The sequence below is a fragment of the Syngnathus scovelli genome, chromosome 19, assembly GCF_024217435.2.
Source record: "Syngnathus scovelli strain Florida chromosome 19, RoL_Ssco_1.2, whole genome shotgun sequence".
Classification (NCBI taxonomy): domain Eukaryota; kingdom Metazoa; phylum Chordata; class Actinopteri; order Syngnathiformes; family Syngnathidae; genus Syngnathus; species Syngnathus scovelli.
Window position 1 is genome coordinate 2,256,340 of NC_090865.1, and position 27,857 is coordinate 2,284,196.

At 42.0% G+C, this 27,857-nt stretch overlaps 3 protein-coding genes and 1 long non-coding RNA gene across 7 annotated transcripts; 2 read left to right on the forward strand and 2 right to left on the reverse strand.

The window, feature by feature from the left end:
• hoxa13a (homeobox A13a) lies at positions 1-19,497 on the forward strand. 3 transcript variants are annotated; one of them, XR_007487887.2, is made up of 3 exons: positions 119-296; positions 17,197-17,383; positions 17,916-19,497. XR_007487887.2 is itself a non-coding variant. In XM_049751220.2 (2 exons), exons 1-2 carry the CDS (start codon positions 11,633-11,635, stop codon positions 12,825-12,827), a joined length of 915 nt encoding a protein of 304 aa, XP_049607177.1. In that variant the 5' UTR covers positions 11,525-11,632; the 3' UTR covers positions 12,828-13,429. The 3 variants fall into 3 exon arrangements, 1 of the variants encoding a protein (XP_049607177.1); XR_007487889.1 differs by lacking the exons at positions 17,197-17,383; positions 17,916-19,497 and adding an exon at positions 12,580-12,719 and having other exon boundaries at positions 1-296; XM_049751220.2 differs by lacking the exons at positions 119-296; positions 17,197-17,383; positions 17,916-19,497 and adding exons at positions 11,525-12,299; positions 12,580-13,429.
• evx1 (even-skipped homeobox 1) lies at positions 2,051-4,709 on the reverse strand. The gene is made up of 3 exons (XM_049751218.1): positions 4,286-4,709; positions 3,632-3,867; positions 2,051-3,230 (listed from the first exon to the last, which is right to left on the reverse strand). Exons 1-3 carry the CDS (start codon positions 4,554-4,556, stop codon positions 2,700-2,702), a joined length of 1,038 nt encoding a protein of 345 aa, XP_049607175.1. The 5' UTR covers positions 4,557-4,709; the 3' UTR covers positions 2,051-2,699.
• Positions 17,143-22,766, reverse strand: LOC125987120 (uncharacterized). 2 transcript variants are annotated; one of them, XR_011085747.1, is made up of 3 exons: positions 22,425-22,766; positions 19,366-21,271; positions 17,143-17,341 (listed from the first exon to the last, which is right to left on the reverse strand). It is a non-coding gene; the product is annotated as an uncharacterized lncRNA (long non-coding RNA). The 2 variants fall into 2 exon arrangements; XR_011085746.1 differs by lacking the exon at positions 22,425-22,766 and having other exon boundaries at positions 19,366-19,455; positions 21,183-21,332.
• Positions 21,380-23,978, forward strand: hoxa11a (homeobox A11a). Its single transcript, XM_049751221.1, has 2 exons — positions 21,380-22,055; positions 22,765-23,978. The coding sequence occupies exons 1-2, from the start codon at positions 21,380-21,382 to the stop codon at positions 22,995-22,997; spliced, it is 909 nt and encodes a 302-aa protein (XP_049607178.1). The 3' UTR covers positions 22,998-23,978.
• The last annotated feature ends 3,879 nt before the right edge of the window (positions 23,979-27,857 follow it).

The window sequence follows — 27,857 nt, forward strand, 5'->3', positions numbered from 1 at the left end:
ACTAGAACTTGATGTTTATGAAAGTTATCATGTTAAAGCGCAATAACTGTACACCTGATAATGGATGATAATTGATGAACACCCCTACCTGAGTGGTAAAACCCAGGTAAGTTTGGTGGTTCAAAACATGCAGGTGTGGGCGCGTTTAGCGACAAAATGTGCCACACCATGCGCTTATTATTTATTTTATTTTATTTTTTTGCGGCTATAATGCACGCCATAATTTTCATGCCTACCGGGGAATATGTTTTCTTTTTTTTTTCTGTTGGATAGCAGTCCCTGGATGTCGACTAAAGGTAAGAGCTGTTTTGGAAAATGTTTGTGCAGTGTTGGAATGAAAATGAATTGCTCATGTTGTGGCTTCTTTTCAAACTTGCTTTTGTTTGTTGGGGCGGAATTTTTGCTTCATTTGTTTTGCTTCATCATTTGCCTTGAAATAATTATTATCTCATGTTGACGCATTTACAAAATATCTTGGTTTTGTTTGTCCTTATTTGGTCACATAAGCAGGCTGCGCCATAAATAATGTTGATAAAGACGCGGGTTAGAATGACTTTCGCCCGTCCCCCGGCAACCCCCCCACCCTCCCTCCTTCGATTGATTTAACGTGACCCCCCGCTTCCAAACGATATTGGAAGCCTATTTAAACAGATGAAGGTCTAAATTGTCTTGCTTGTATGTGCATTAATCTCCCATTCATCATCATTATGCTGTGATTGGGTCGCGCACGCCTCCGCCAGCCCTTTGCGTTCTACGACAAGGGCCTGTAAATTAGGATGTAAGCCAATTTAAACCAGCAGCAGCAGCGCATCCATGTGTGTGTATTTGCGTGCGCTTTAGTTTGGGACAGCTGCACTGCACCGCCCTCATTCAAATGCTTTGTGGAAGCAGTGGCGCCGTGCGCCAATTCTAAGGATGATGCGATCGTATGTTGAATTGCGCATTTTGTGCCTGCTGAATTGGAATATGAGATTGTTGCTGTAGGCCTGTGTTTAATTGTCTTGTAATTTGCCACCACGTTTATTTGTTCTGCGTCAAAGACTTTTGTGGGTGCACCTGTCTGATAGTTGGCTGCTCAATGTGTTGTCTTTGTATTTAATTATTATGTATTCGTTTTAAATGACCCGCGTCGCTTCCCAAGAAAACAGCCTTGATAGTTTACATAAATCTGTCTATGTGACCCGCTTGGCTTAAACGGTGTATTATTCCAAACATATGCATTTTAATCAGCGTGGTCACACTTACAAGAACTGCGGTTAATAAGACCATCAATCAAGATGGAGGTGGGAGGTACGGGGGGGCTGGATGCGCCACGCATGGATGCGCAACTGTCTGATTAGGAGGCACCATGCAGGAGGACGACGATCCGAGGACGTTTTGTAATTTGTGTGTATCGAGGATGAATGAAGACGTATCAGTGAATAGTGTTTTTATTTTATATTACTTGCTATATGCTTACTGACCACAACTTGGGGAAAAAATTGCTGTTGTAAAGGAAGATAAATACCATATGTCATTATTTTATGCAGGGTCTGTATCATTTAAAATATTCGGGTATACCTTTTCGTGCGTGGAGTGTATTTTGTGAAGAGATGCTGAATTTTGAAATACGATACTCCATCTAAAAAGCACTAAAGGTGGTTTCATGAGCCCCTCTTGTGCAGCTAAATAACGAATAAAAATGTTAGCCTCTTATAGTGTATAATATTGCTTTGTTCTAATAGAAAAAAAAAGTAAAATAGTATCTAAGTGTCTTTCGGCTTGAAATATAAATTCCGGAATGATTTTTAATGCAATCACTTCATACCAATTTGCGCAAATAAGCCCTATTTGATTGGTGCGCCATCGATCTCTTTGCACCTCCAGTTAAGTGGCTGCAAGAGGAAAATATGAAGGAGCCCTGGGACCACTTAAGTGTCATGGTCAATCTAGTCGACCCATCACGTGATATGAGGCCGCATTCTGCTCTTGACAGCGACCATTTGAGAAGAAAATTATTATTGGGGGGGCAACAACATTGAGCCCCCCCCCCTCAAAAAAAAAAATGACGAAAACTCGTCTGCTTCATTTCGGTGACAGTTTATTACAAATTAGACGTTAAGATCCTTAAAACAGAAAATCAGTTCGAAGAAAAATACATAAATATAGACGAGTGCAGCAATTATAATCAAAAGATAATTGATGTGCTGGTTTTTATGAGAAAACGACAAATATTTTATTACTTTTTTTTTTTTTTTTTTAGATTTTTGATTGTCCACTCTCCATCTTGCGTCGTCCTCCTCCTTTGTAATCCGCTCGCTCCCCTGGCGCCTTGTTACCTTTCGGCATGCAGCAACCATCGCCTTGCTGGTCTAATCATTAATTCCGCACTCAAAATTCACCGGCTCCTACATATACATCACGCTGTAATTTCATGTGCACATGGCTGAGATCTGCCTCTAATGAGACGGCTCGGGCTCCTTTAACAAATCCCCCTTGTTAGAAATAGACTCTGCATGGAAGCATCATTCTCTATATGGATGTGGAAAGACGCATAACCTAAAAAAAAACATAATTAAGGATTGAAATGTTTCAGTCGATGCATGTGTCCTAATTTATTTTAAATATGATCATACATAATTGGTGACGCAATAATTTCTTGTGCTCTGGTCCAACTATTAAATAAGAGTTAAAGGCTCCATGCTATAAGAAAGTTTGTTTTATCTGTTGAGGGGAACCTCCTCTCGCTGGTCCACTGTCACGGATGAAGCTTTGCTCAACACGGAAGGCGTAAAAGTGACAAAAGCGTCAGTCCTGCTCGTTGGGGAGCAGGCAAAGTCCGAGGACGGGGCCCTGGATGACAGGCCACCGGATGGGGCGGAGTGACAGGCCAGGCAAGTGCACGGGCTTCCCCCGGGACCGAGCCCGTGAGCCGCACTCTGGTACAGGGACGGGTGCCTGAAAGCGCACAAGAGTTCCGGCCTCTGGTAGGGGTGGGACAGCATGCGGAAACTGTCCAGGGGGCGCAGGGGGTTCGGGAAAGGAGTGGCGGCGGTCGGAGTGGAACCGGCTCCCACCCCCAGGTGCGAGTAGTAGGGCAGCGGCAGGTGGGATGGGAAGGGGTAAGGCAGGTTCCCCGTGGCCGCTGCGTGGCTCATCATGTATGTGTAGAAGGCTGGGTCCGCAGGGTGAGGCCACGTCATAGCCAGACGTTGACGCTTGTCTTTCATCCTGCGGTTTTGGAACCACACCTGCATGGGGCAGGAGACACGCCAGGTCAAATATTAACCACAAACCTATTACAGACCATAATAACCCACTTCAACTGGCTTTGAAGCCTATTTGTCTTTCAACGCTATTTTTTATTTTATTTTTTTAGCTGTCGGGAAACAGGTGGGTCAAAATAACCCAAATCGCATCATTTGCTGCTTGGGTCAATTTGACCGCTCCCCCCATAATAGTTTGATTATTTTGAAAAAAAAATAATCGACCCATAATTGGATTTTTTTTTTTTTTAAACCCCACTCCATGTTTTTAGAAGGCATATATCGCAGTACGTGTCATTTATTTATTTTCCTCATGTGAACGAGATGATTTTATTTTTCTGAAGTCCGGTCGCCCTTTTTTTTTGGAGGACTTCTCTTCATCATACCTTAATAGTAGTTTCCGGTAGATTCAACGCAGCCGCCAGCTCGCATCTTCTCGGCCTGGACACATAGTTCTCTCGGTAAAATTCCTTCTCCAGCCGCGCGATCTGCTCCCGGGTGAAGGCTGTGCGGTACCGGCGAATCTGATCCGCCGAATAGGACAGAGAGTTCTGACCTTGGACGGTCTTACCCGGGTCAGAACCAGAATCACTTGGCAGACCAGGCGAATCTCCATTTCGACCTATAGTGTGACGATATTGTACATTGTGACATCATGTTGCGGGAAAAAAGCAAGTTATTTACTTCTCCTATAAATGATTGTAGATTTCTTTTTTTTTTACGTGAAACGTCATTTATCACAATTTTGTGAGCGAAATGTAATATTGACATCAATACTTTATACATTCATTTTAGATTAGGCAGTCTTTTGATTTGCATAGATTATCTGAATCTACCTTAGTTGTTGTTGCCTAGAATAAAAAAAAAAAAACTTTCACCATAACGCAAATTATATTTTAATAACGAATAACATGGGTATTTTTTTCTGCATTAGAGCAGTATAGAGCATTTTTAACTAAAGTATTTTGAAATTGTCTCGATGATCTGGATCGATTTTGACATCTTTACCAGCTCTCGCTGTCCAAAGCAAATTTGCCTACCTTTATAGTCCATACTTTCAGGCGTGCAGCTCACGTCGATTTCCTCGTAGAAGTCCGACTCTGTGTCCGAGCTGCTGCCGTCTTTGTGGCCCCCATCGCCCCGATGCCTGTCCCCCATGTCCGCGCACAAATTCCTGCGCGCGATCTCCTCCATCACCGCTTCCGTCAAGCAGCCTCTGCGGTCCGGCTTGCCGGGGTTTCCTGCCGCCAAAGCCGGGGTGCTCTTGCGCGTCTGAGCCTCCTGGGCCAGCATCTCCTCTCGGCTCTCCATCCCGCGTGCACGCCCCAGATCGAGCAAAGATGCAATGTTTGTTAGGTGTGTGGGACGAGTGTGGGATGGCCGATGTGGTGGCGTGTTGTGGGCTGAGTCTGGAAGAGGAAGAGGAGGAGAAGCTCTTGGTCAAAGTGGGGATGCAATCCGGTCTGACCCTGAGAGAAGAGTGTGTAGCAGGAGCTCTGGGAGGGATCACAATTACCTCGCCCCGCTCCTCAGCTCTCAGTCTGTAGGATGCCCCGTGACGTCACGGATTGATTGTACATTTAAACGGAAGGCGCAATGGTGCGGTTGGTTCGTGGCTCATCATGGAAGTAACGAAGTTTTCTCAGTGTCTGCAGTACTTGTGTGTTTTCTGAAGTTTTACTTTTGCACCCTCATTTGAAAACGGATCTATATGTTGCTCCTATATTTGAATTAAATAAGTTGAAATAAGAAGAATTAAATAAGTTGAAATAAGAAGTTGCTTATGTAGAGACATCGCAAAAATTAGGTCAACTGTATTTTTTTTAAAAATTTTAAATCATAAGTGTCACTTTATAACCCCCCCAACTGCAATCACACCCAACACATCCCTCTCATGTCGTCTGCAGCCTCCCCCCCATTACCTTAAGTGGAGTCAAGTAAAGTCCTTAAAGGTCAAGTCTCGGGGTCAGTTTAGATAAGAGAGCCTTTGACATTGAAGTCTTTAAACGTTAAGAGCCAGGCCAGAAAACATAACGGTAGAAAAAGATCCTGCTGCTTTCAATTTGAAAGCTCATGTTGACAATATAGTCAATTATAAAGACAAGGCATATTTTTTTTAATGCTATTGTGGTATTCCTAAACCACTTCAAAACAATAATTATAAGCATTGTGTGTCTATGATTTGAAATAAAAGTCCATCAGGCATCTTGTATGCATTTTGGAGTCTAATTCAAATGACATGCACATTCCAAAGAATTTCCCTTTTTGAGAGAAGGTCCAATGCTGCCAACGCCGCTTCCGATTTGAGTCGATTTGCTTGGGCAGCTGCAAGGCTTGGTGGGATTTGCGTGGCGCGGATGTTGGTCGTGCATAGGGGCGGGGTCGTGTTGCCAAGGACTTGGGGAGGGAAGCTTCAAAATGAAGCAGGCTCTGCTGTCCTTGTGCGCCCTCAACTGGCTGATTGTGGGAAAGACGCGAGTAGGTACCCTCCCTTCCCCCCCTGCCTGCTTTTCTGCTTGCTGAGAACTGAGGGGAAATTCCTTTGGTTTTTCTCCCCCCAACTCTTTCATCCGGCCTGGATGAAGAGAGACAAGACATCTCGCTTTTCTCGTTCTCCTTTCTTGCTGTCATATTTGAGCAGTAATATTTGAAGAATGAGGTACATTATGAACATCAGCATTGTCAGGGACAAAACAAAGCTGCACAGAAATAGTCATTCAATGAAAATAAATTGCACAAATCGTAATTAAATAAGAAAAATACATCTAAAAGATTAAATACAGATATATTTTACTTTTATGTAAATGCAATTTTCAAATTAATGTTATTTGAACATTTTAGCATTGAAATTAAATATAGGACAAACAGCAATACTAAATATTGATTCATTCAATCCATATATATATTTTTTAAGTTTTAAAAGCACTGATCAGCACTTACTGGTTGTTTTTATTATTATTTTGGGGGTTAAAGCCACTGTAGCACAGTTAAAACTCTCAATAGAGAAGTGTATATGTTTTTTTTAAATAGACAATGCCCGTTTTTTATTCACAATGTCAGAAATCTCATTGACGTCATGTAGTTTGAGTTTAGTAATTGGTTTAAATGTTTGCTCTCTTGTCTGGCCCAATAATCGAAATATTATAAGCAGCTCTGTGTGTAGCTAGTCATTCTAAACCAGAAATTCCAAAATGCATAGTTAGGTTAAGTCATAGCTTTCTTTATGAACGTAAATACAACAATTTTCAAATCTGGCTCTCAGATTGGCTGACGTCACCGGCACGATTTGCATTATGATTTTTTTTTTTTATATACATATATATTTGTTCGTTACGTCTTTATTCGAGTGAGCACTTTAATAGATGCTGCCGTTTTCCGATTGCATGCAACCTCTTCGAATGATCTATTGCAAAGGTTGTTTTTGTGCTACTTAACGTTATGCAATGTCTTGGCCAGGGCAGATGAGATCTTGTGATCCTTCAGAGATAACGCTCGAGAGCCTTTTGCGCAACCGTCATGACCTTGCATGCTTTACAGTAGTGTCACTTATATTGTGTGTGCTTAAGATAATAGGACAGCGGAAAAAGCTTTGGACGCTTTGCTGACGGAAAGGATGAAAATATACACACGCAGAAGGCATGATTTTGTCATAAAAAAAATACTGGAGGGACAGTAGCGAAATAGAAATACTTCGTTACTGTAGTATTTGTTCTGTTGATGTTACTTTTATTCCCCACTTGAGAAATTAATGGCTGTACTTTGCCTTAGTTTGTTAAAATAGGCTTGTTGACAGTTTTTAGAGTGCGCAGATGATGACTACACGTAATAAAAAAGGCCTAATTAAAGGCTGATTTTTGATTGAATTATATTTTGGATCTTATAAAAGAAAAAAGAAAAAAACGGTGGTAACATGATGGAATGTGAATTAAGGAGGGAACATTATAACGATGACCGCACCACATTCGGAGACGTAAGATTTCATCTATAATATATATAATAAAACGCAACACATATAATAAGATGTATTTTTGACCGTATCGTTAGATAATTTATTTTTTATATCTATTTTTGTTTGTCAGTACATAACTTTAGAATGCAAACAGTTTTTGAAAGTATAAAAGTCGAGCCAAGCCAGTGACCTGCAATGCAATTTGCTACTTCGGCATTAGTGCTACCTGTATATTAGAATAAGCAATAAATATTTGTTTGAACTATACACGAGTACATTTCACGACATGATTTACTTGAAATAAGTAAGTTAAATCTGATCAGAGTCTTGTTTTCCCTAAAATATCTGCATTTGTACTTTTGCTCTCGAGTCGGCCCAACTTTGTGACGTGGAGCAGAACTCTATACTACTTTGCTTAGGGGGGGGCTTAAGGGAGGGGGGTTGCTAATGCACCCCTCACTTTTATGAGGCAGCATGCAGGCAGCCCAACTTGAACTTGACCATGGAGTCTGCGCAGTACGCGTGGAATCCAAACGCGCGGATCTTCCAGATTTTTCAATTGCGCACATGTTTTGATGCATTGCTATAGCAGACGAGCTTCTGAACCTGGCTGCAAATAAAACGATTGTTTGCCCCTCCCGTTTCGCTCGTTCTCTCCCTCGCTTCAGTTTGGCCTTGAAACGGAATGACTCATGCAGATTTAACTCGTTGACCTTGGAGCCAAACTCGTCCCGGTGCTGGAAAGCAATTGTCTCATCCGAGCTGCTCCAACGTTGTTGTGCGTGCTTTTAACACAGTTTGGAAGTAGGAATTGGGGTTGTGGAATAAAAATGGGCCAAGATCAGTAGCTGGGTGACATACCAGGTGCAAAGCTTCTACGTTTCACAAGAGTCCAGCTTCTTTAGACTGGCATCTTTTGAGAAAGCTGATATTTACAAGTCTCTCTGCTTGCAAACGTGTTTCTCATTTTAGAGCCTCGCCACTACTCTCCATTTTAGGTCTACTGAATGTTTTCTAAAGCATGCAGGCAGTGTTATTATGAAAGAAAACAAAAACAAAATCCCAGTGTTCCATTAAAAAAAAAAAAAAAAACCAAGGGGCCGCTATATATGCAAACGTAATGACGTCACGACGGCAAATACGCGACTTGAGTGATAGCAACAAAGAGTCGCGTGATGCGCGCTAACAACAACGCCTTTTGGAGATTAAAAATGTTCTAAGCTAATGAAAAAGCGAAAACGCCACCATCAAGCTGTTGAAAGATCAGAAATAGCAAATATCAGTAATAGAGGGAGCAAAATGTTTATTTAAATTCAACAGAAGTCAACCGGATGTATGCGAGGCCAGAATTTTGCCCCTCTGATTTGTCTTATTCATATTTTGAGGGACTGCGGTAGTTTTGATTTGAAAACAGATTAGTCATACATTTTACACTTGCAGGGCGTTACATTTTTGAGTTTGTGATATTTTAAAACCACCCTTGCACTTTTCCCCCCAAACCAGAGACTATATTGATGATTTTTTTTTGTCTGTGTTGATATAGCGCCAAAGAGATTTGAAATTGACATTCCATTTTAGAAGCACGTTATGAACGCTAATGTAACTGTTTGGACAGGCGTGGAAACACTGCCCGAGGAGGTAATCCTCAAATATTCACATGTGGTTTGTTACTTTGACCACACAAAAAACCCAACACTTTTTATTATTTCAACATTTTCTGTCGACGCAGCAGACGTCACAAACATTTTCTGCACCATCTTCCAATGATAGGGTTATGCAATTGTCGACATGTTAACCAATTTTCCATTATAAATATGACTTTCTGTTTTTTGCTTTGCACGTAATTTAATATAATGAATGTGCAGCCTCGCGTGTTACGCACGGTGGCCAATATCAGCTGCAAGTATCATAGCGACTAAAAAAGGCATTTTGTTGAAGCTATAGGCTTAATATATCAATTCTGTATTATGAGATGAACTTGCGTGCTTGTATTTGACGGGTCCTGCGGTGTGTTTTTGTATACGTGCACCCCTGCTGTAAACGCGTGTGCTCATTGTGGAGGGGGTCTAGGATCTGGACGAGCCACGTGCATGCGTCCACTATACCCACCTTGCCGTGGACGCATTGTTGTGATAGCACGATTTGAAAAGCATTGCATTCAATTATTAGCAGTAATGAAATTGCCAAATCTTACCAATGTGCAACAAGTTGGAATTATTAGATACGGTTTCAATCAATATTGTTTTCTTAACGTCAAGACACATCTAAGGGTTTATTTCGGGTTATTTTGCAACGTCAAATTACTCGTGTGGGATTAAATATGGCCCCAAACCAATTTTATACACAGTACATGATGTGTTTATTTGTCCTGTGCTAAATCACTTATTGAATTTTAACATTAAAAATGAGATTTTGTGCATTATGACGTAAATCTTCAGGCGATGACATGTGCGCCTTTGAGCAAAAATACAAGAGCTTTATCCGACACAACTCGACCCAATTTAGTGACTCTATTGTAAACAAGATCTTGTTTATAGTGAACCTAATAAGTGCAGTTGTAGCTTTTCAAAGGAAAAAAAAGCACGAGAGATTTTATCATAACTTTAAAATATAAACAAATCTACTGAGTAGCTTTTTAAGGAGATTGCATCATCTATTCAGAGTACGGAAAACTTAAATATTAAATGTGATTATTTGAGCACTGGTTTTATGATATTGTTTTGAATGAGAAAATGTCAAATATTTTTGAGCATAGAAATTTTGTAAACACGCAGAAAACATACGTGATTGTTCGCGTACTTGCTAGTCACAATCTTTTACATGAACAGCTTTGCCCCAAAAAAAGATACAAAAAGCTTAGGTTAGACTAAAAAAAAAAAGAAAAAAAGATGAGTAAAAGCGTCAGAACCAACAGACGAAGAGCCATCGGTCGTAAACAGACCAGACACACATTGAAACGACGCGTTTACCCCTTCCCTTCTTTGCAGAGTTCCCACCATTGTCACACGTATTTGCCAAAAAACACCTCTAAAACATCTCTAAATAATAAACACAAAATTCTTCCAATCCTACCACAGCGTATAGAAAAGTACACTTGGCTCAAATGCCGCTGAGACATTGGACGAGTAGTTGAGAAGGAGCGCTAGCTGGTGTAGAAAACAAAATGATAGTAAAAGTTAATGTCCTCCAATAGCTTTCATTGGGACAGGGATTCTCACCCTTCTTCCGTTCTTTTCAAGCAGCTCAGACGCTCCCTTCAAAGCCTCAATGGCCCTCAGCCCGACGGCGAGACAGCAACTTTCAACTTGACCTTGGCCTCCAGCGGTGTCCACCCCCCTCCCCTTAATTAGCCCGAGTCACAATAGCCCCCCTAGGATCATAATAGTCTGCTATTTACATGTTGGTGGCGTCTGAAAACTGATTTTTTCCATCTATTTCAAGGGCGGCCATGTTAAGGAAAAATACGCACTGACGCGTGCGTAAAAATGAGCAAATGTAACCCGCTTTTTAAAAAAAATCGTTTATACTGACACACTTTACTGTCTATAGATGGCAAAGTGTGTAACTATAAAAATTAAAGTATTATTACATAGTAATACATGTAATTACATATGGGGGGAAATGCAAGGTAGTCGCGTGTGTGTGTGGATGTGCGTTTTGGATATACTTTATTTAAATAAATCATTCAAGATTCTGTTTTCAAACACAGCTACAATGAATTAATGCTTTTGAACCATGCACTTATTCCGGTTGGTCATGCGTAGGAAAAAAACAATGCGTGCCAAGTGTGCATAGATGTGTAAATGTGTGCGTAATGGAGCATGCGCCTTGAATTTACTTGATAGTTTCTCCACAAATCAAGGAAATGCTGTTTTCACGTAGTGGGATATGCAAATATACTACAGTAGCACATCTCTGCTTAAGAATTATGCATTTAAATTTGAGGTTTTGTTCATTTACATTGGTGTATGCTCATGGGGAAAATACGTGGCATATGCGCATGCACGTTCAAATGTGCGTAAACCAGCAGGTTATCTCTCAATATCTCCTTTTGAATGTAGTTTTTGCACAATTCAAGCACATGTTGTACTGAAAAAACATCAAAATGGTGATTATGAGTGGTACAGGCTGAGCTTTTGTGTTATTTTAGATGTTGCGCAGCAACAAGATTAAGCGCAAAAGGACGAGCTCAATGTTCGGACGGCTACGGTCAAGTTGCGTCTCCGCATATTCCTCCATTTAATTATCTCAAGTGGGGATGTTTACCATCCCTCCCTTTGCACAGTGGGTCACGTGTGGTGGTGGCAACCAATGATAGCGCGACGTCGGCGCTCCGGTACGCGTCACCGCTTTACGCTCTGGGAACCAGGATGGATCTTTTTTCACTTCGTGGGCTTTTTCGAAAAGAGCCAGAAGCTTCAATGTTGGACGCCGTGCTATGACAACGTCACTGTTGCTCCGTCCTCCTCACTACTGGCTCGACCCGTCGGTGATGTTCCTCTACGACAACGGCGGCGGTTCTGATGAAGTGAGCAAGAACATGGAGGGCTTCGCGGGCGGTAACTTCGCAGCGAACCAGTGCAGGAATCTGATGGCGCACCCGGCCTCGCTGGCACCCAGCACGGCGTACCCGTCCGGCGACCTGCCCGCCACCGGCGTGGGCGAGCAGGGGAAGCAGTGCAGCCCCTGCTCGGCCTCCCAGAATTCCTCCAGCGCCTCCCTGCCTTACGGCTACTTCGGCAGCGGCTACTACCCGTGCAGAATGTCGCACCACGGCGGAATCAAGTCATGCGGGGCGCAGCCCCCCTCCGCGTATGGAGAGAAATACATGGACACGTCGGTCTCCGGGGACGACTTTAGCTCCCGTGCCAAGGAATTCGCCTTCTACCCCACCTACCCGTCAGGTCCCTACCAACCTGTGCCCAGTTATCTGGACGTGCCCGTGGTGCCCACCATCGGTGCGCCTTCGGAGGGCAGACATGAGCCATTACTGCCGGTGGAGAGCTACCAGCCGTGGAGCCTGGCCGCCAACGGCTGGAACAGTCAAGTTTACTGCGGCAAAGAGCAGCCTCAGTCGGGGCACATGTGGAAGTCGCCGCTTTCAGGTAAGCAACCTTGCATCAGCCTTTTGCTTTGCTTTGCTTTTACCTCTATTGATCATGATCTGACTTTTCTATATGGGGATTTGATGTCAAATGTTTATTTGCAGAGAAAATGTTTGCAATTTAGTCCATCGAAATGATTTAATTTCGAATTGCTTTCGTGTACATGAATTGCCTTTAATTCAAAATGTATTCTCAATTCAATTCTCCAATGCACAAATAGTGTTTTGCTGTGCACGTTCCACTTGTTGACGCTCTCCCGTCCGTCCGTCCGTCCACACAGACGCGGTGTCCCACGCAGGCGGCGACCCCAGCTCGTACAGGCGTGGGAGGAAGAAGCGCGTCCCGTACACAAAGGTGCAACTGAAGGAACTGGAGCGGGAATACGCTGCCAATAAATTTATCACCAAGGACAAACGGAGGAGGATATCTGCCCAGACCAATCTGTCCGAACGGCAGGTTACAATTTGGTTTCAGAACAGACGCGTTAAGGAGAAGAAGGTTGTCAACAAATTGAAACCTCTCAGCTAGTCCCACTACCCTTTCTCGACATAATCACACAACGATAAACACACACTGGACTGGCTTGGAACAGCAATAATTTGTTGGCTGATGACTTCCTGGAGCTTTTTGGAACAACAACAAAAATATTAATAATAATACCTGCCACGTTGTTGTCCAAGGAGGAGAAAAATCAAACATGGAACTGCCATTTTTGTGACATTTTGCTCACTCTCGCAGAATGGTGCACAACGAGCTTCCACCTTTTTATCTGCAACTTTTAACGAGAGTGATAAATGCGAATATCCACGTGAAACGACGCTATTTCGGATTTGGACCTTGGGAATGTTAAATATTAATCTCCATGGCTTTTTCTTCTTTTTTGATCTTACTCACATGTTTAGCTTGTAGTGCTTGTTGGAACGCGCGTCATCGTTCTTGTCCATTTTCATGGTGCACTTCTCGAATGCTCAGATAATCTTGCGGGATTTGTGTGTGTTGATATCGTGCATATAGCTTTTCATAATGTGTGACTTTTCATGTGGTTGTGTATATAAAGTAAATTCGAGCATGATGTCAAGCGTATGTGTGTGTCCGTGCCAATAAAGTATGTATTTGGGATATGCCTCCAATATTGTTGAAATCAGAGTCTTTTATGTCTAGAAATAAATAGTCGATTCTGATTGGATTTTTCACACGAATGTTTTTTTTCCCCCCCATTGGGATATTCCTGCATAATTTTTATGTCCTGGCAACTTCACCTTGAACGTGACCGTGTCTTGACTTTATTACTTTGGAATTGCTTGCAATCGTATTGAAATGCTTAAATGGACAAATATAAATAATTTAAATGTGTTGGAAATGTGTGAAGTAAACATCGATTACCAAGAAAGCTTAGGAGGTAAACAGCGGTTTTGTGTGGAAATGTAGATAAACACTGCCATCTAGCGACCATTTTGTGACTAACCCCATGATTGAAATCACCATTTTGTGACCAACACCATGATTGAAATCATTGCCGACGGCCATAACATGACATTACGTGCGTCTAATATCTCATTATGTGGTGCCTATCAAAATGCACTATTTGATGCATTATCAATTATAATATGCAAATGTAGTGAGGATGTAGGAATGTATAGTAAAATTTTGAATTAATGGGAATAATCCAACCCGCATGCTTTACCTGATTATTTACGGTTAAAAAAAACCCCAATGCATTGGAAGTCCAGGGTTTTTATTTCTCTCATTGTGCTCAATTTAAAACAAATTTATTCATTGTCATGAGAGTTGCTATTGGTTACGTTGGTGTAATTTTCAGCAATATTTAGCGCACGGAAGCGATTTAATTTTCTGGATGTTTGCAGGGAATGATTTAGATTGTGCTTTTGGTGTCTAAAATGTTAATCATTTTTTCCTAATTTAAAACATACTGACATTTCTTTTATCCTGCTTTTTTTTTACGTATACTTAATTTCCACTGTACAATTGTATCCACTCGTTCTCAAATACGACTAAAAAATAATTTATATAGTTCACGGTCCTTCTTCTGCAGAGATTGTGTGATGTGTTCAATAAGTAAAATATACGTTGCATGTCAAATCGATCGTGGACTTTTAAAATTGATCTGTGTGTTGCTTTATTAAATTCGGAATATTTACGAGAGAGAAAAAAAGAAAGTGCACTTTTCGAGCATTATATCGTCTGAATGCGTTTCTCAAATCTTTGGTGGGTGACTAAGTGTAGTTGCAAGTGAACAAGCTGCATTAGCTGCTATCTTTTGCACGCACGTTTACTTTGGCTGCAATCATCCGTGAGTCAGTGTGACTGGCAGTCAAATGACAGCGTGACTCCCCTGACAGGCTCACTCACGTATGTGATGCAAGCCGAGCTCCTTTATCGTCTATTCCAGAGCCTCACCCTAACAATTAAAAAGTACTTGCGATTATCATGCAATGTAACTTGTCAATTTACAGATTGCTGATGACTTTTGAATTATTATAAATGTTTGGTATTTGGCGACAAGAAATTAAGATGTAACTAGTATTGTTTTTTATTTGCTTTTGAGCGCATGTTCCAATATATAATCAGTCAGGTTTGTTTGTCACAATCGAGGTCCACGCAAATAGATAGACCACAAAAAATCTGTAGTAGAAAATGGTTATTCTTTTAATAATAATAAAAAAAAGAAGCATCATACAAATTTGGGATGCCGCATTTGTTTGTCAACACCAAATTATTTCTTCATTTGAATATTTAATCCAAATGGTTGTATGGTCAGAAAAGTATTGACTATTGCACTACACTGAAGAAATATTGAATGAATTTTATTTTGTCAAGTGGTCGCATAAAAATGGAATTATCTGGATTTAGATAACGTTTTTGTAAGTAGCTGTATAGTCTAATTTAAAACATATGTAGCGCCACATGATTTGTTGTTTTGGAACCAGTTGGGGAAAAAAAATCAACCAGATTTTTAAGTGCAGTCCAGCACAAATATGTACTTAAACTTGCGTCTAAGCATTGTTTCTTTGCATATGACGTCATTTGTTCAATTTAAAACATTGCTATTTGTTTACTCTGGGAGCCATGTTACTCAACTTTATTCATGGGTCTTTAAAAAAAGCAACCTGCTAAAACAAATGTACATAAATACAATTGTGCATAGCTTACAATATTCAACACGCTCACAAATATCCATTCATATGAATAAAATATTGTGTTAATGCAAATATAGTGCTTTGAAACAGAAACTCTTGAAGTTGAAATCAAAACACCGCAGCAAAATAACCCCTTGTGCATAATGTCCTCTCGTGCTTGTCACTTGACGTTGCGTCCGCGTGGCCGCAGCTCTCGCGTGGTGACATCACCATTCGTTGCGCCCACGCGAGACGCCGCACACCTGGACATGCGCAGTCCGTCGCCACTGCGGAAGCTGGCAATGTGACGCTGATTGGTCACGAGAGGCATCCGAATCCGCCCTTCTTTCCTGAGATGTAATTTGAGCACTGGGAGAATAACTCCCCCATGGTCACGTGTAACTTTTATGAATGGAACGCCCATCGACGTTTAAGCAGTAGCGTGCAAAATATTGGCTTTTGCTGCCATCTACAGGCCAAACGGGGAGTTGCAGAGTTTGGCTTGACCTTGCATTTAGCTTCCATGCGTCCTTTAACTTCCCAGTTTCATTTAAATAGATTCTAAAGTGTAGTGTTTGTGGTGAAGGAACATGAGCACGTTTCAAAGCTTTGCCTGGGTTTTGATTTGTTTACTTGATTTAATACCCTTTTGCTATGTGCTTAATTTTAATTTACTTTAGTCGTTTTAAATGAGTTGTAATGCTTAATAAGCACAGTGACCTCATAGCAGACCAGAAAATGAGGCAGCTGCCTCTCAGACGTGCTTGGAGCCAGACGAGGCCAACAGCAGCACGCATTGTGCTCTTTACATTGACCTTCGCTGTCTGCAAGTAATGGAAGCAAGGCCCGTGCGCGCACCCGCGCGCGCACAGACAATCCCAGTCACCAATATGTGGCCCAGCCCGGCAGCTCAAGGTTGGACCATAATCTCACAACCGCCCCCTACAAAATTCAGTCCAAGACCGTGACAGGTCACAAATACAACGCGTGACCGACATCACGCCAATTCCTCCATGTCCAAAATCGGCGCCTTGGATTACAACAGCTTGAAAATCCCCCGAAGCTAAACTCGTTGGCTGTTTCGAATGAAATGTCACAATGCATTGCATAATAATCAATTGGGGATTTTACGCAGCTGCAAATGTTAATGGGGTTCTATTCCATTACCATTGAATGAATGTCTGAATCCCAATTTGTTTTGTTTTGGTGAGTCTATAGTGCGAATACTTGTAGCGACCTTTTAAATGAGCCATTTTGGTGCATTTAGTGTCTTAAAAATCGTCAAAGTATGTGCAAGTGAATGTCACCTATGTCGGGGAGGAAACGTCCAGTCTTTATTTTAATTTCAGTTAAACAGGCAATTAAACAGATTCTATATTCGCAGTTTTAAATGCATACAAATAGGTGCGACTTAAATTTAGAGCTAAAAGAAAACCAAATACGCTTCGAGTGCGTCAAATGCGCATCTTATTTTTGACATGAACTAGTTTCAGAATGTCACGTAGCCTACGTCCACTTTTCGGATTAAACCAACGAAAACTGTTTTAAAACGAGTCTAAGGCACTTCTACTTTTTATTTCGCCCCCATCAATTGTGCTGTGTCGGCGTTTTCCCTAAATGTGAAATGACCTGAGTGCATTCTGTGTTGAAATGCGTTTTACTGCACACATGTAAAGCAGTGTGTGAATAAATTCAGTTTCCACATGCCCCGCTCTTCATTTATTGTGGCACTAAAATCCGCTTTCTTCCCTTCTGTCTAGGTCCATTGTCCCCCGAAATGCGATCCACAGGCATAGCCGCCATTGAGGAGCTGCTGGCGTGTCCAGCCAGAGGTGCTCCCGTTGACCGTGGAGTTGCTCACTTTCCCAGCGACGCTCCTGTGTGGTCCCGGTACTTTGCTGTCACCTGGATGGAAAGAAAGAAGTCATCAGATGCGCCTGGAATCAGGTTTTTTTTCCCCTCACTCTCTCTCCCTCCTTCCCATCTCATCTTTATGTCCTCGTCGTCTTTTCCGCTCCTAAATTCTAAGCTGTAAATGTTTTTGACCCTGTTACACCCAAATGGTTTTACACTCCCCGTGCAACTGCAGTCTGGTGTCAGCTCAGACTGCAAGCGTGTATCATTCAAGTTCAAAAACAAGATTTTCATGTAAAAAAAAAAAAAAAAAGGTTTCCAATTGAAATGTGTGCATATGAAGTGTTTAAGAAATCAGAAGCATTGGAATGGATTTTGAATGCGTGCGTCCTCGTTCGTTTACGCACGGCAAAACTGCTACGTAGGATATACTTAGACACCTTTTTTATTCCTTCCATTTTATTTCCAAATGTGTATCATAACACACAGTCGGATCCCGTTCCACTTTTCTAAGTGTATTTTCCCCTTTGACTTGCAGGTGTGATAGCTTTTATTTTTGTCTGCCATAAAATGAAAACAAAACCAGGCAGCAGTAAAGCTGTGTGCCTTTTTTATTCCACTGCAGGACTCGAACTACAGGAGGCTTCTTTCTGCGAGGTCTGAATGCGCCAATTGAGGCTGCTTTACAGCCCGCAGGCAGGCAGGCAGGCAGGCAGGCAGCCCTACCTGATGTGGCGTTAAACTGTACCCTTAGATCCTCTTCACAATGAATTGTTGACTCGCGCTCGGTCTAACGAGGCTTTATGGCACACGGCCGAGTTTGCTCTATTTAGATGTACACTTGTGTGGCTAGGGAGGAATTAGAAAAAATTCGATTTGTTTGAATGGAAGGATGTTGAAATAGTGCTTGTTAAACAACTGGTTGAACGTGTGTGGATGCGTGTCAAGTTTTTTTCTTTTTTCCTTGAGGCAAATTGGGTGACAGCAAAGTAAATAGTGAATAAGGTTGAGTGTGGCTTTGTTTGATTTTAAAATCTTAACTCTGTTTTTCCAGTCCAACTCGCAAAGTGTGTGATTGTGCGATGTGACATTATACCTGGAAAATGATTGCACTTATTTCCTTCACAAAAAAACAAGATTAGTAAGTAAATACTGCATAAGTCACCTTGAAATTATTTAATGACTCTTTTTGTCATTGAAATTGATACAGTGGGAATTTTTTGTGGTTGAATTTATTTAATTGTATTTCGTCATGTGTTACAAAAAATATAATCTGGATCTTGGTACATTTTTTTTTTTAGACTATAGTCTATTATCGTCGCAACGTAGGTGTTTAGTCAATTTAGAAACTGTATCTGGAGCCAAGTGATTTTATTTTGTGCAACCACACGGGCAAATATAATTGAATAAATTCAGTTTTGTGGTTTAATATTCTTTAACTTAATTTTTTTAATTAACATAATTTCTAAGATCGTATGATCTTAAACATTTAAACCTATTCAATATGACAAATAATACATTTTATTTAAGATGAAACGTGTTGCTTACATTGGTTCACTCATTAATTTTTCACAATATATATTGGCCGAGAGTAGGAAAGTTTCTATGACCTCAAAATAGTTTTTGTTTTCCAGCATTCAAAATAACAAATGACATCACAGTCGATCTTGGGATGACACATACAGTTGCCCAAAATAAATAAGCGTTGCCCTGAGCCTGAAGTCACTTGCTGACATTAAAGCACAATCTTGTGACCCAAAGCATGCGTAAATGGAAAAGCAATTAAAGGAACTTCATCTGGGGCACAGTAGGTCCTTTTGCTCTTTGTGCCTCTTTTCCCTCCCCCGAACTTGAAGTCGACCGTTCAGACAAAGCTTTGGCTTTGAGAGCGCTTCCAGTGCCAGACTGCACTTTGCTTGCCAAAAATCACACAAGAATGATGCTCGGGTAGACTTTCATTCAAGGTTAAAGCCACTTAACTACGCTCATTTGTCTATTTATTTATTTGCTTTTTTTTTTCCCCCCCAAACGCCAATCAGACAGCGTTCAGGCGATTTGCTGCAAGCGCATCTTACCGTTGTTGTGTCTCTCGAGCTGCTGACTTGGGATCCGTGATAGGTGGCGACTTGCTGTCACGCTTCGCCGCTTTTGTGGTGTCTGCCTGGCTGTGTGGGGAAAAAAAAAAAAAAAAAAAAAGCTCAGCAGAATAGTATAGCAGCTATAAAAACGCAGGTCTGTGCAGAGCTAGCCTTTGCTTTTTCTGTGCATCCTGTGCTCAATTAGACCTAAAAAGCCTCTGCACACCTCGTAGAATTAGTCTGGGACTGGTTTAGAGGCGGAGCGTGTTAGTCTTAAAAGTTGCAAAAGATTTGTTTTGTTTGTACCCCCCCCCCCCCCCCCTGCAATTTATCCAAATAAAATAAAAGCTCCATGGCCACACGGCATGTTGCTTCCTGATGGTCGAACCCACGCAAGAAAGCGATTTAGCATGAGATATTTTCAGCTAGTGTTTCACATGTGCTATCAAGGGCTCAGATGTTGGCATGGCTGGGGGGCCCCCAGCCAGCCACGGCGGTCTTAATCCAAGCTCAAGTCTCTCATTCAGACCATATTAGAGTCAGGTTGCACAGGATCCAAAACGAGCTCCACGGTGGCCTCGGAACAGCCGAATTTGCTCTGTGACAGCACCGCCAAATCAAAAGTTGTACAAGTCAACTGCTTTCAAAATTCTCAAATTATTACGCATAAGTAAATGGCGCACACGCGTTTACCTTTTAAAGTAAAGCAGCAAGCTTTTCTTTTTTTTTTTTTTCCTATTACGAACCTGGGAGGAGACGCGGCTAAAATATGATTGTAGATAAAAACATCTGGAAGATGTTTTCTTGTTGGAAGAGGCACGTTTTAATAAATATGTCCAGAAAAACATGAAGAAATGGCCGCGCGTAAAAATGGAGTGGAACAGCGTGCTGCGAGAAATGGAGCGGTTTATTCCTCCGTGTTGGAGTCAAGTAAAATACACTTGTAAGTCACGTACCATTTGAAAGAAGAGTTGGTGTCAAGAAAAGTTGCTATGTGGGCAAATTATTACATCCGCCGCTTTAAATATACTTCAGATATTGCATAAATAAAGGGCCAGTCTTATAGATCCAATTTGTTCCGCTAAATAATATTGCCTCCCTTGTTTATTTTCACCTTGCCGTAGACAGTTGAAACTTTAGCCGCTACTTTGAACATGACCCTGATAACCAAATGCGCACTTAGCCAAATGCTTGCCGTTGTAAAACCACCAAATGCTGATGACTAAGACAATTCCAAACGCAGACTTGGGAGATAAGCTTGACCGTCTCCTTCCTCCAATTCACGTGTGTTGCGCACAATTGTGCTTTCTTTTTCTTCTTCTTTGCGTCATTTGAATCATGCATGTGTACGGAAAGTCGAATATATACACTCTTAAAACTGCTGGGTTAAAAATTGGACCGTCCCGGAAAATCTGCTCTATTTAACCCAAACGTTTGTACGCCATTTTTTTTGTTTTCCTGCGTCGGTTCAATTTTTAACCCAAATTGAGTTGTTTTTAACCCAGCAATTTTGAAGGCAATATAAAAAGCGTGCGTATATTTAGTGGAGGTAAATCACCTTATGTTGTGATATTTTCTGATCTTATTGCAAATTATTGAGCAGAAATAGATGCAATCGCAAACAAAGTCGTGAAGGAATGATGGCGGGTTTTTTTGCTTGCTCTGATTTGTTGCAATTTCAAAGAATTCATTCCCAGTCCAACACGGCGATAAACTATCAATGTCAAGCTTAACACACACACACGCGGCGTGCGCACGCGCCGTGCCTCGCGGCGTGCGCGCACGCACACACTAAAAATCTGTCAATTTCTTGCCGCGTGGTCACGTGACTCCCGCCTCCGTGGAGTGGATGGCGATGGCTCTCCACGTCAGCTTTACGTCTCCAAATTTCTGTCTCGCGGACCTGCTTGAAAGAGACGAGAAAGCGAGGGACTTCAGAACCATGTTCAGGGCGGGTGTCGAGGAATCCAAGGCCAGCGTCGAGGCGTAGAACCCGGGTTCCGACGATACCATGATGGATTTTGACGAGCGGGTCCCTGTCGGCTCCAACATGTATTTACCCAGCTGCACCTACTACGTGTCAGCGGGAACCGAATTCTCCGCGCTGCCCTCCTTTTTATCCCAGAGTCCTTCCACCCGGCCCATGACCTACTCGTACTCCTCAAACCTCCCGCAGGTCCAGCCTGTCAGGGAGGTGACATTTAGGGAGTACGCCGCCATCGACGCGTCAAGTAAATGGCCGCACCGGGGCAATTTGACGCAGTGCTACCCGGGCACCGAAGACATGGTGCACCGGGACTGTCTGTCGGCGCAGACGGAGCTTTTCAGCAAAAGCAGCCCCGCGGCTGCAGCCGCTGCCGCCGCCTACCACCATCACCACCACCATCACGGCGCCGCCGCCGGCTCCTCCAATTTCTACGGCAATGTGGGCAGAAACGGCGTCCTCCCGCAGGCTTTCGACCAATTTTACGAGACGGCGTACGGCACGGCGTCGGAGAGCCCCTCCGCCATCGGCTACTCCGCGGAAAAAACGCATAGCAAGCAAGCCGCCTCTGCCCCGGACGACTCGGGTTCCGGCTCCTCTGGCTGCCGGGACGCCGAAGCCAAGGAGCCCCGGGAGGACACAAGCAGCCCGGAGCTGTCTTCCGGCAACAATGAGGAGAAATCCAGCAGCAGTGGCAGCAGCAGTAAGTATTGCATGTATTCAAGTCGCCTCCTTGCTTATGAGAGAAACTTTGCGCGCCGCTGTTAAAATTTTTATATGCTGTTTTATAAGCATATAATGTTTATAGAGAGCCCCCGTGGACCCCCTCCCCTTCTCTTCCAGCCACAAAACTTTGGTCAAAACTGCGCCTTGACGTTCTTGCTATTGAAAATGACCACGAGCAGGATTTTTATTTTTTAATTACCACAAATTAAGCCTGCATGAGTTCAATAGTGAAACATGGTCGCAAAACAATAACCCAGACAGCTTTTCATTTGTTTTGTGAGGCCGGTGCCTTGCTATGACTGTCAAGTCCCACGAGTTTTTACTTTAGCATGTCACCTCAACTTACCCCGGGATCGTCTGTTTTTAAAAAAAGCTGCACCCATGCACTCTTCATAGTCGCTAGTGGAGTAAATTTAGCCCGCTGCCTCCCCTGATGGAAAAGGTCAAAGCCAACCTGCACCGACTGTTTTGACTCAACTGGGGAATGTTATTGGTGACATATGCGAGGGAATATCTTCACTGATGATTTTAATGTCTGCACGCAATTATTGTCTGCTTTCCATGTAACGAGCGAACTGGGGTTGCGGGGGTGGAATCATCATAATATGACATTAACTTTACTGGTTTTGGTGTGCTGTATTATAACCGAGCCTCTCTTTTTTTTTTTTTTTTGTCCGCCTCCCTAGATGGACAGAGAACTCGCAAGAAGAGATGCCCTTATTCCAAATATCAGATCAGAGAACTTGAGCGAGAATTCTTTTTCAGTGTGTACATTAATAAGGAGAAGCGCCTGCAGTTGTCTCGGATGCTCAACCTCACCGATCGCCAAGTCAAGATCTGGTTTCAAAACCGGCGCATGAAGGAGAAGAAGTTGAACAGAGACAGATTGCAATATTATACATCCAACCCTCTGCTCTAGTAAGCGACTTATTTGGACCCCAGCGCGGGCGACCCGCCTGCCACCCAACGCCATGATTCTCTCAGGCTGCGGTTGTTGTCGTGCAACGCCACAATGGCCGCCAAAACAACAGTGGTGTGTTTCAAGTTCGCGGACAAGCACCCGAATGGCCGGACGAAAAAAAAAAAAAGCGAGCTTGAAGGAAGACGTTTGGCCTCATGGACGTTTATTGTGCTATATAATGAGCTCTTATTTTGGATTTGTGACTCTAATTGCGCGCAATGAACGCCCGCCTCACGCAATAGTGTGATTCACGCGTTCTCTTTATTTTTTGATTTTCAGTTTTTACTCTGACTGAACAAGTGTATTTTGTTATCAAAATGTAATTAGATTTTTTTTTAAAATATGCAATCGCAAAACGGAAGTCTTGTTTAATTCAGTGAATCAATACAACATTGGTGTGACCAAATAGCGTCCAACGAATAAGAATGTAATTTTTTTTTCCTTTGTGTGTGTATTTATTTTGTAGCCACTCGTTTACTATCTTTTAATGTCACGGCTATACAAGTCAAAGTTTATTATAGCGGGTTAAATGTATTTATATCTACTCCTCTTTTTAATACAATATAACTCCGCAATGCCATAGTTGATTTTTTTTTTTTTTAAATCTGACTTTTTAGTCAAATACTGCAGGCCTAACCACCAGAGACATAAGCTCGCGGGATCCACGGAAGTCGCACTGAGGTACACGCCCAAAAACACAGGTAGAAACATGTAGCAGGTCTCCTGCGTTCTCTAATTTGACTTAACTCAATTTCTTCCGTTTACTTTCGTGACTCAGAAACATTTGGTTCTTGCGGTCTGACGCGTAATCAAAATGAAACGTTAATTTCATGTATGCGGTTTGTTAGGGCGAAAAGCTGGTCGGGAATCTCCTGCTTGTCCCCAGAACACGATTGTGTATTATACTATATTTCCAAATAAAAACCATTGAAAATGTTACTGGATGGAGTGTTTTGTATAGGCGTATTTTGGTAAAGCGGTATGCGTAATTATACATATGGCGCATTTTACGCAATTGTAATGTGGTGCTTTTATAACGTTTACCATGCTTTTACTTGGTACACTTGTGTTTAAATTTATACATACAATGGCTTTTTTGTTTTTTGGGATCGCGAGTTTTTTTTTTCATGATTGTGCTCTTCTAGAATGCCTTACTTTAAAATAAAATAATTCTCTTCAGTCATGATTTTCTTTAAAGAATGGTTCACATTTAAAATAAATATGCTATTATGTTACCTAAATATTCACAATCAAGTATGATTGTCACAATCAAACTTTTAGAAAAAAAAGAAAAATATTAGCAGTTAAATTTCTTTGCGTCGCACTGATTTGTAGTCCTCAACAGCATTTTTATTAGATTTTTTTTAATGTTTGATCTTTTTCTCCACAGCTCTGTGATCTAAATCATTGAAAGAAACTTAAATATCCCCATTTTATGATCAATTTATTCGAAGAATGCTTTTATCTCTGTCTTTAATAGTCTCCATAACATTTTACGTTCAGAAAACATGCACTATTATTCTGTGCTCACTTTTATTTCGTGCTTTTCTCAAAAGTTTCTATGTCTTCTCCCGTCAAGCTGTCACGCCACATATTGGCTTTGGAAAGCCTTGTTCCAACAGCTCTTAGCTTTGGGCAGGGCCGCCATATTTGCTGTTGTTATCTCTGTGTTTATGGCAGCTAGCCGGAGCGCATTGGCGTTCATATATGACAGTCAAAAGGGTCATAAACGCCGGTGAGAGCGAGCCTGAAGTTTATGGTTGTCCCTCTCTGCTGTAGTCCGGCCTTGCCTTGCGCGCATCCCTTACTGCGCGCTGGAATTCTGTCCCTAATTACGGGACATCCTCCCCGTTGCCTAGGCAACGCAGTCGTAAAAGCTGTCTGAGGGTCTGGAGCATTTGTACAATTGGAGTGCACTGCAATAAACCGTCTGAGACCCAAGGTTATTAACTGTGTTACCAAGGAGGCGAGAGCCACGACAGGAAGAGGGAAGATAGGGGGGAAAAGCACTTCTTGTTCCCTGCCTGGACTTCATTTTTGGACTGGGTTCCCTCGCGTGAGTCGTCCACCTCAATCAGCTTGGACTGCACTCTACTTTGCCACCGGGCGGCGCTATTGGAACCAATGTCACGGCCGTGGAGGGTTCACCTCTAACGCAGGAAGGTAAAAATCACAGCTTTTTTGTCGGTGCCTCTCGTATGGGCGATAAGGAAAATAATATTTAGAAGACAAAAAAGGTTGGTGCGTTTCTGGAGCTCACAGCGCCGCGCGGAAGCCGCTTTCCACAGGGGGGCTTAAAAGGCAACACATGTGCGCCATTGCTGAATACATGTGCTGTTCATTTTGCTTTCGCTGAGCTGGAGCTTTTCCAAAGGTCGAAGTCACGACAAGTAGGGCGAGCCGCACGCATGCAAAGTTAAAGCTCCTCTGGTTTCGTTCATGTAGTTGTTGTGTTGGTGGCTGAGCCCAAAACACGCATTCAAACAGTCACCTTCTTAAATCACAGCAGCGCATTTATCTTCCTCGTTTCCTCTTGAGAGACAGCCGCGCTTGACGTCCTTCCAAAACACTTAGCGAACGTGCCAAGTGTATAAAAAGTCTTATTAGTCAAAGTCGATTGTTGGTTGCGATATAGACGCTGATTGCGTCTCCTTTTCCTTCCGCTCGTCGTGCCCAACATCTTGCTTGCCCTTGAGGCGCTCTTCGGTGTCTGTGGACGGCAGGGCGTGTGGACCCGCTCTCCTTCCCCCCTTTTTTTGCTCTCTGGTGAAAAATAAATACTTCCGCTGGATGTAATAAAACGCCGCATTATTGTTCATCGCTCCTCTCTGGACGAACATGATCCGACCCTGAGTGCCTCTTCGGCCACCATTATATGGGTGTGATCAAAGCCAGTGGTCAGAGTAAACTGTTGAGAGGCTAAAATGGCTGGGCAGCTGTGAAAATGAAGATTTAATAGCTACAATTAATAACTGCGGCAGAAAGATATCGATAGCCCACCATCTCCTGCTCCACAACAGCCCCAAATTGTAAAATGCTGGACGCACGTAATTAATTGAGGTATTTAGTTCCCCCATCGGCTCATATGTCTAAGACACAGGAGGAAAATATGTGCTTTTGGAACTATAGCGTCTTCCCTTGGAATTATTCCCCCTACGTTTGGAAAATATATAGCGCCTTTGAAATGACTTCAATTTATCTAAATAAAATGATGTACGAGTTATTTAATACTATAGCAAATGTATTTATTTATTTGTGTGGCCTATATTGTGCTTTTGTGTGTATAGTATATGAATGCAGGCATACGTACAAATGTCATTTTATAATGGATACAAATATGTATATTAAGGCCGCACAATCTACAAAAAAATAGACATGTATTGCTGTCCAATATATGAACAGTAGGGGTATTAATAGCAAGTCATTCAAATGTAAGCTAAAAATACATTTAGCCTCCCTTGCAGCATACAAAAAGTATTTCACGAGATAAAAAAATAAAATGGTACATGTCGCTATTATATCGAGACTTATTCAGGACTCGCATGTGTTTTCAATATCGTGCATTGCCTAATATATATTTATAAAAATACTTATGTAGACATATATATACATATATGTTGTATAGGATGCACCCAGTGTAAAATAGCACCTGCCCTCGTTACATTTTGATGCGCCTCTGTTTTTTTTTTCTTTTACTTTTGCCCGTCTCATGCGTTCAGCCCACCTGGGCCGAAGCTAGCCGAGACTGACCTAAGTAATATGAGTACACATGCATAGCCAAGGACTCTGGAGGTTGGAAGCAAAGTTTTATTGTGGCCCTTATGGCCCTGAGTTGGCGCAACAAGATGAGGTGTACGTGCAAACACCACGCTGTGTGGCGCGCACACACACTTTGATCCACGTTTTTGAACGCTGTACAGCCTCGCTTTTTTTTGCATGGAGGTATTAACACCGATTTATTAGGTTGTTTTACTGCAATAAATGACGAGTAAGCTGGCCCGCCGCCCCCCAAATATCACCGTTAAAACAATTGTGATAAACCCAGTTGGAAAAATAAAAGCCTTTATTCTCTCAAAATCATTAAAAAAAAATGTTAGTTTTAATGCTCACAGTTAACAACTGAGGAATGTCGGCCTAACAAAAAAAAAAAAACAAAAAACAACGAATGAAGCTTATTCATTATGTTGGCACAGTCAAATCATATAAACGTTGTTTCTCACCTGTTTAGATATTCCCCAATAACTATTTTATTGTTGCATTGTTAGTTGCTTTATATAGCTTTTACCAATATGGCTTGATTTTGATTTTTTTTTTACGCCATTTCAAATAAATCTGAGCATACGAAAGAAACAGGGGGTAGTTTAAAGTCATGCCCTCAAATGACAACCTCTCAATGGAAGCACACAAAAAATACTCGTTTTGTTAGATGTCACTCCAGTTCTCCTCAGGCCATATTAGTACAAACGAATTAGGTCTTTTTCTTTTTTGTGTGCATACGGAAGAGCTCCTGCTTCTTGCCATCGGCAAATTTCAAACATTTTATTACCATCCAAGTCCCGTGGCTTTGTTTTTCTTTATTCTTTTTTTTCTTTTTACAACTCGTGGTGAGTTTTTAGCAGCCGTGCAGGTTTGGACTTGATTTGGGTGTGACACATTCGAATTTGTTTTGATGCTTAAAATTACGACTTAATAGCGGATTTGTGACGCTTCATACATTGCTCTTTTAGTGTTTCCTACAACTTACACAGTGTGTCACGGCGAAGGTGGATCCACCTCAAGCCCTAATGGTGCATTAAGGCAAGAAGGCGCACAGTGATG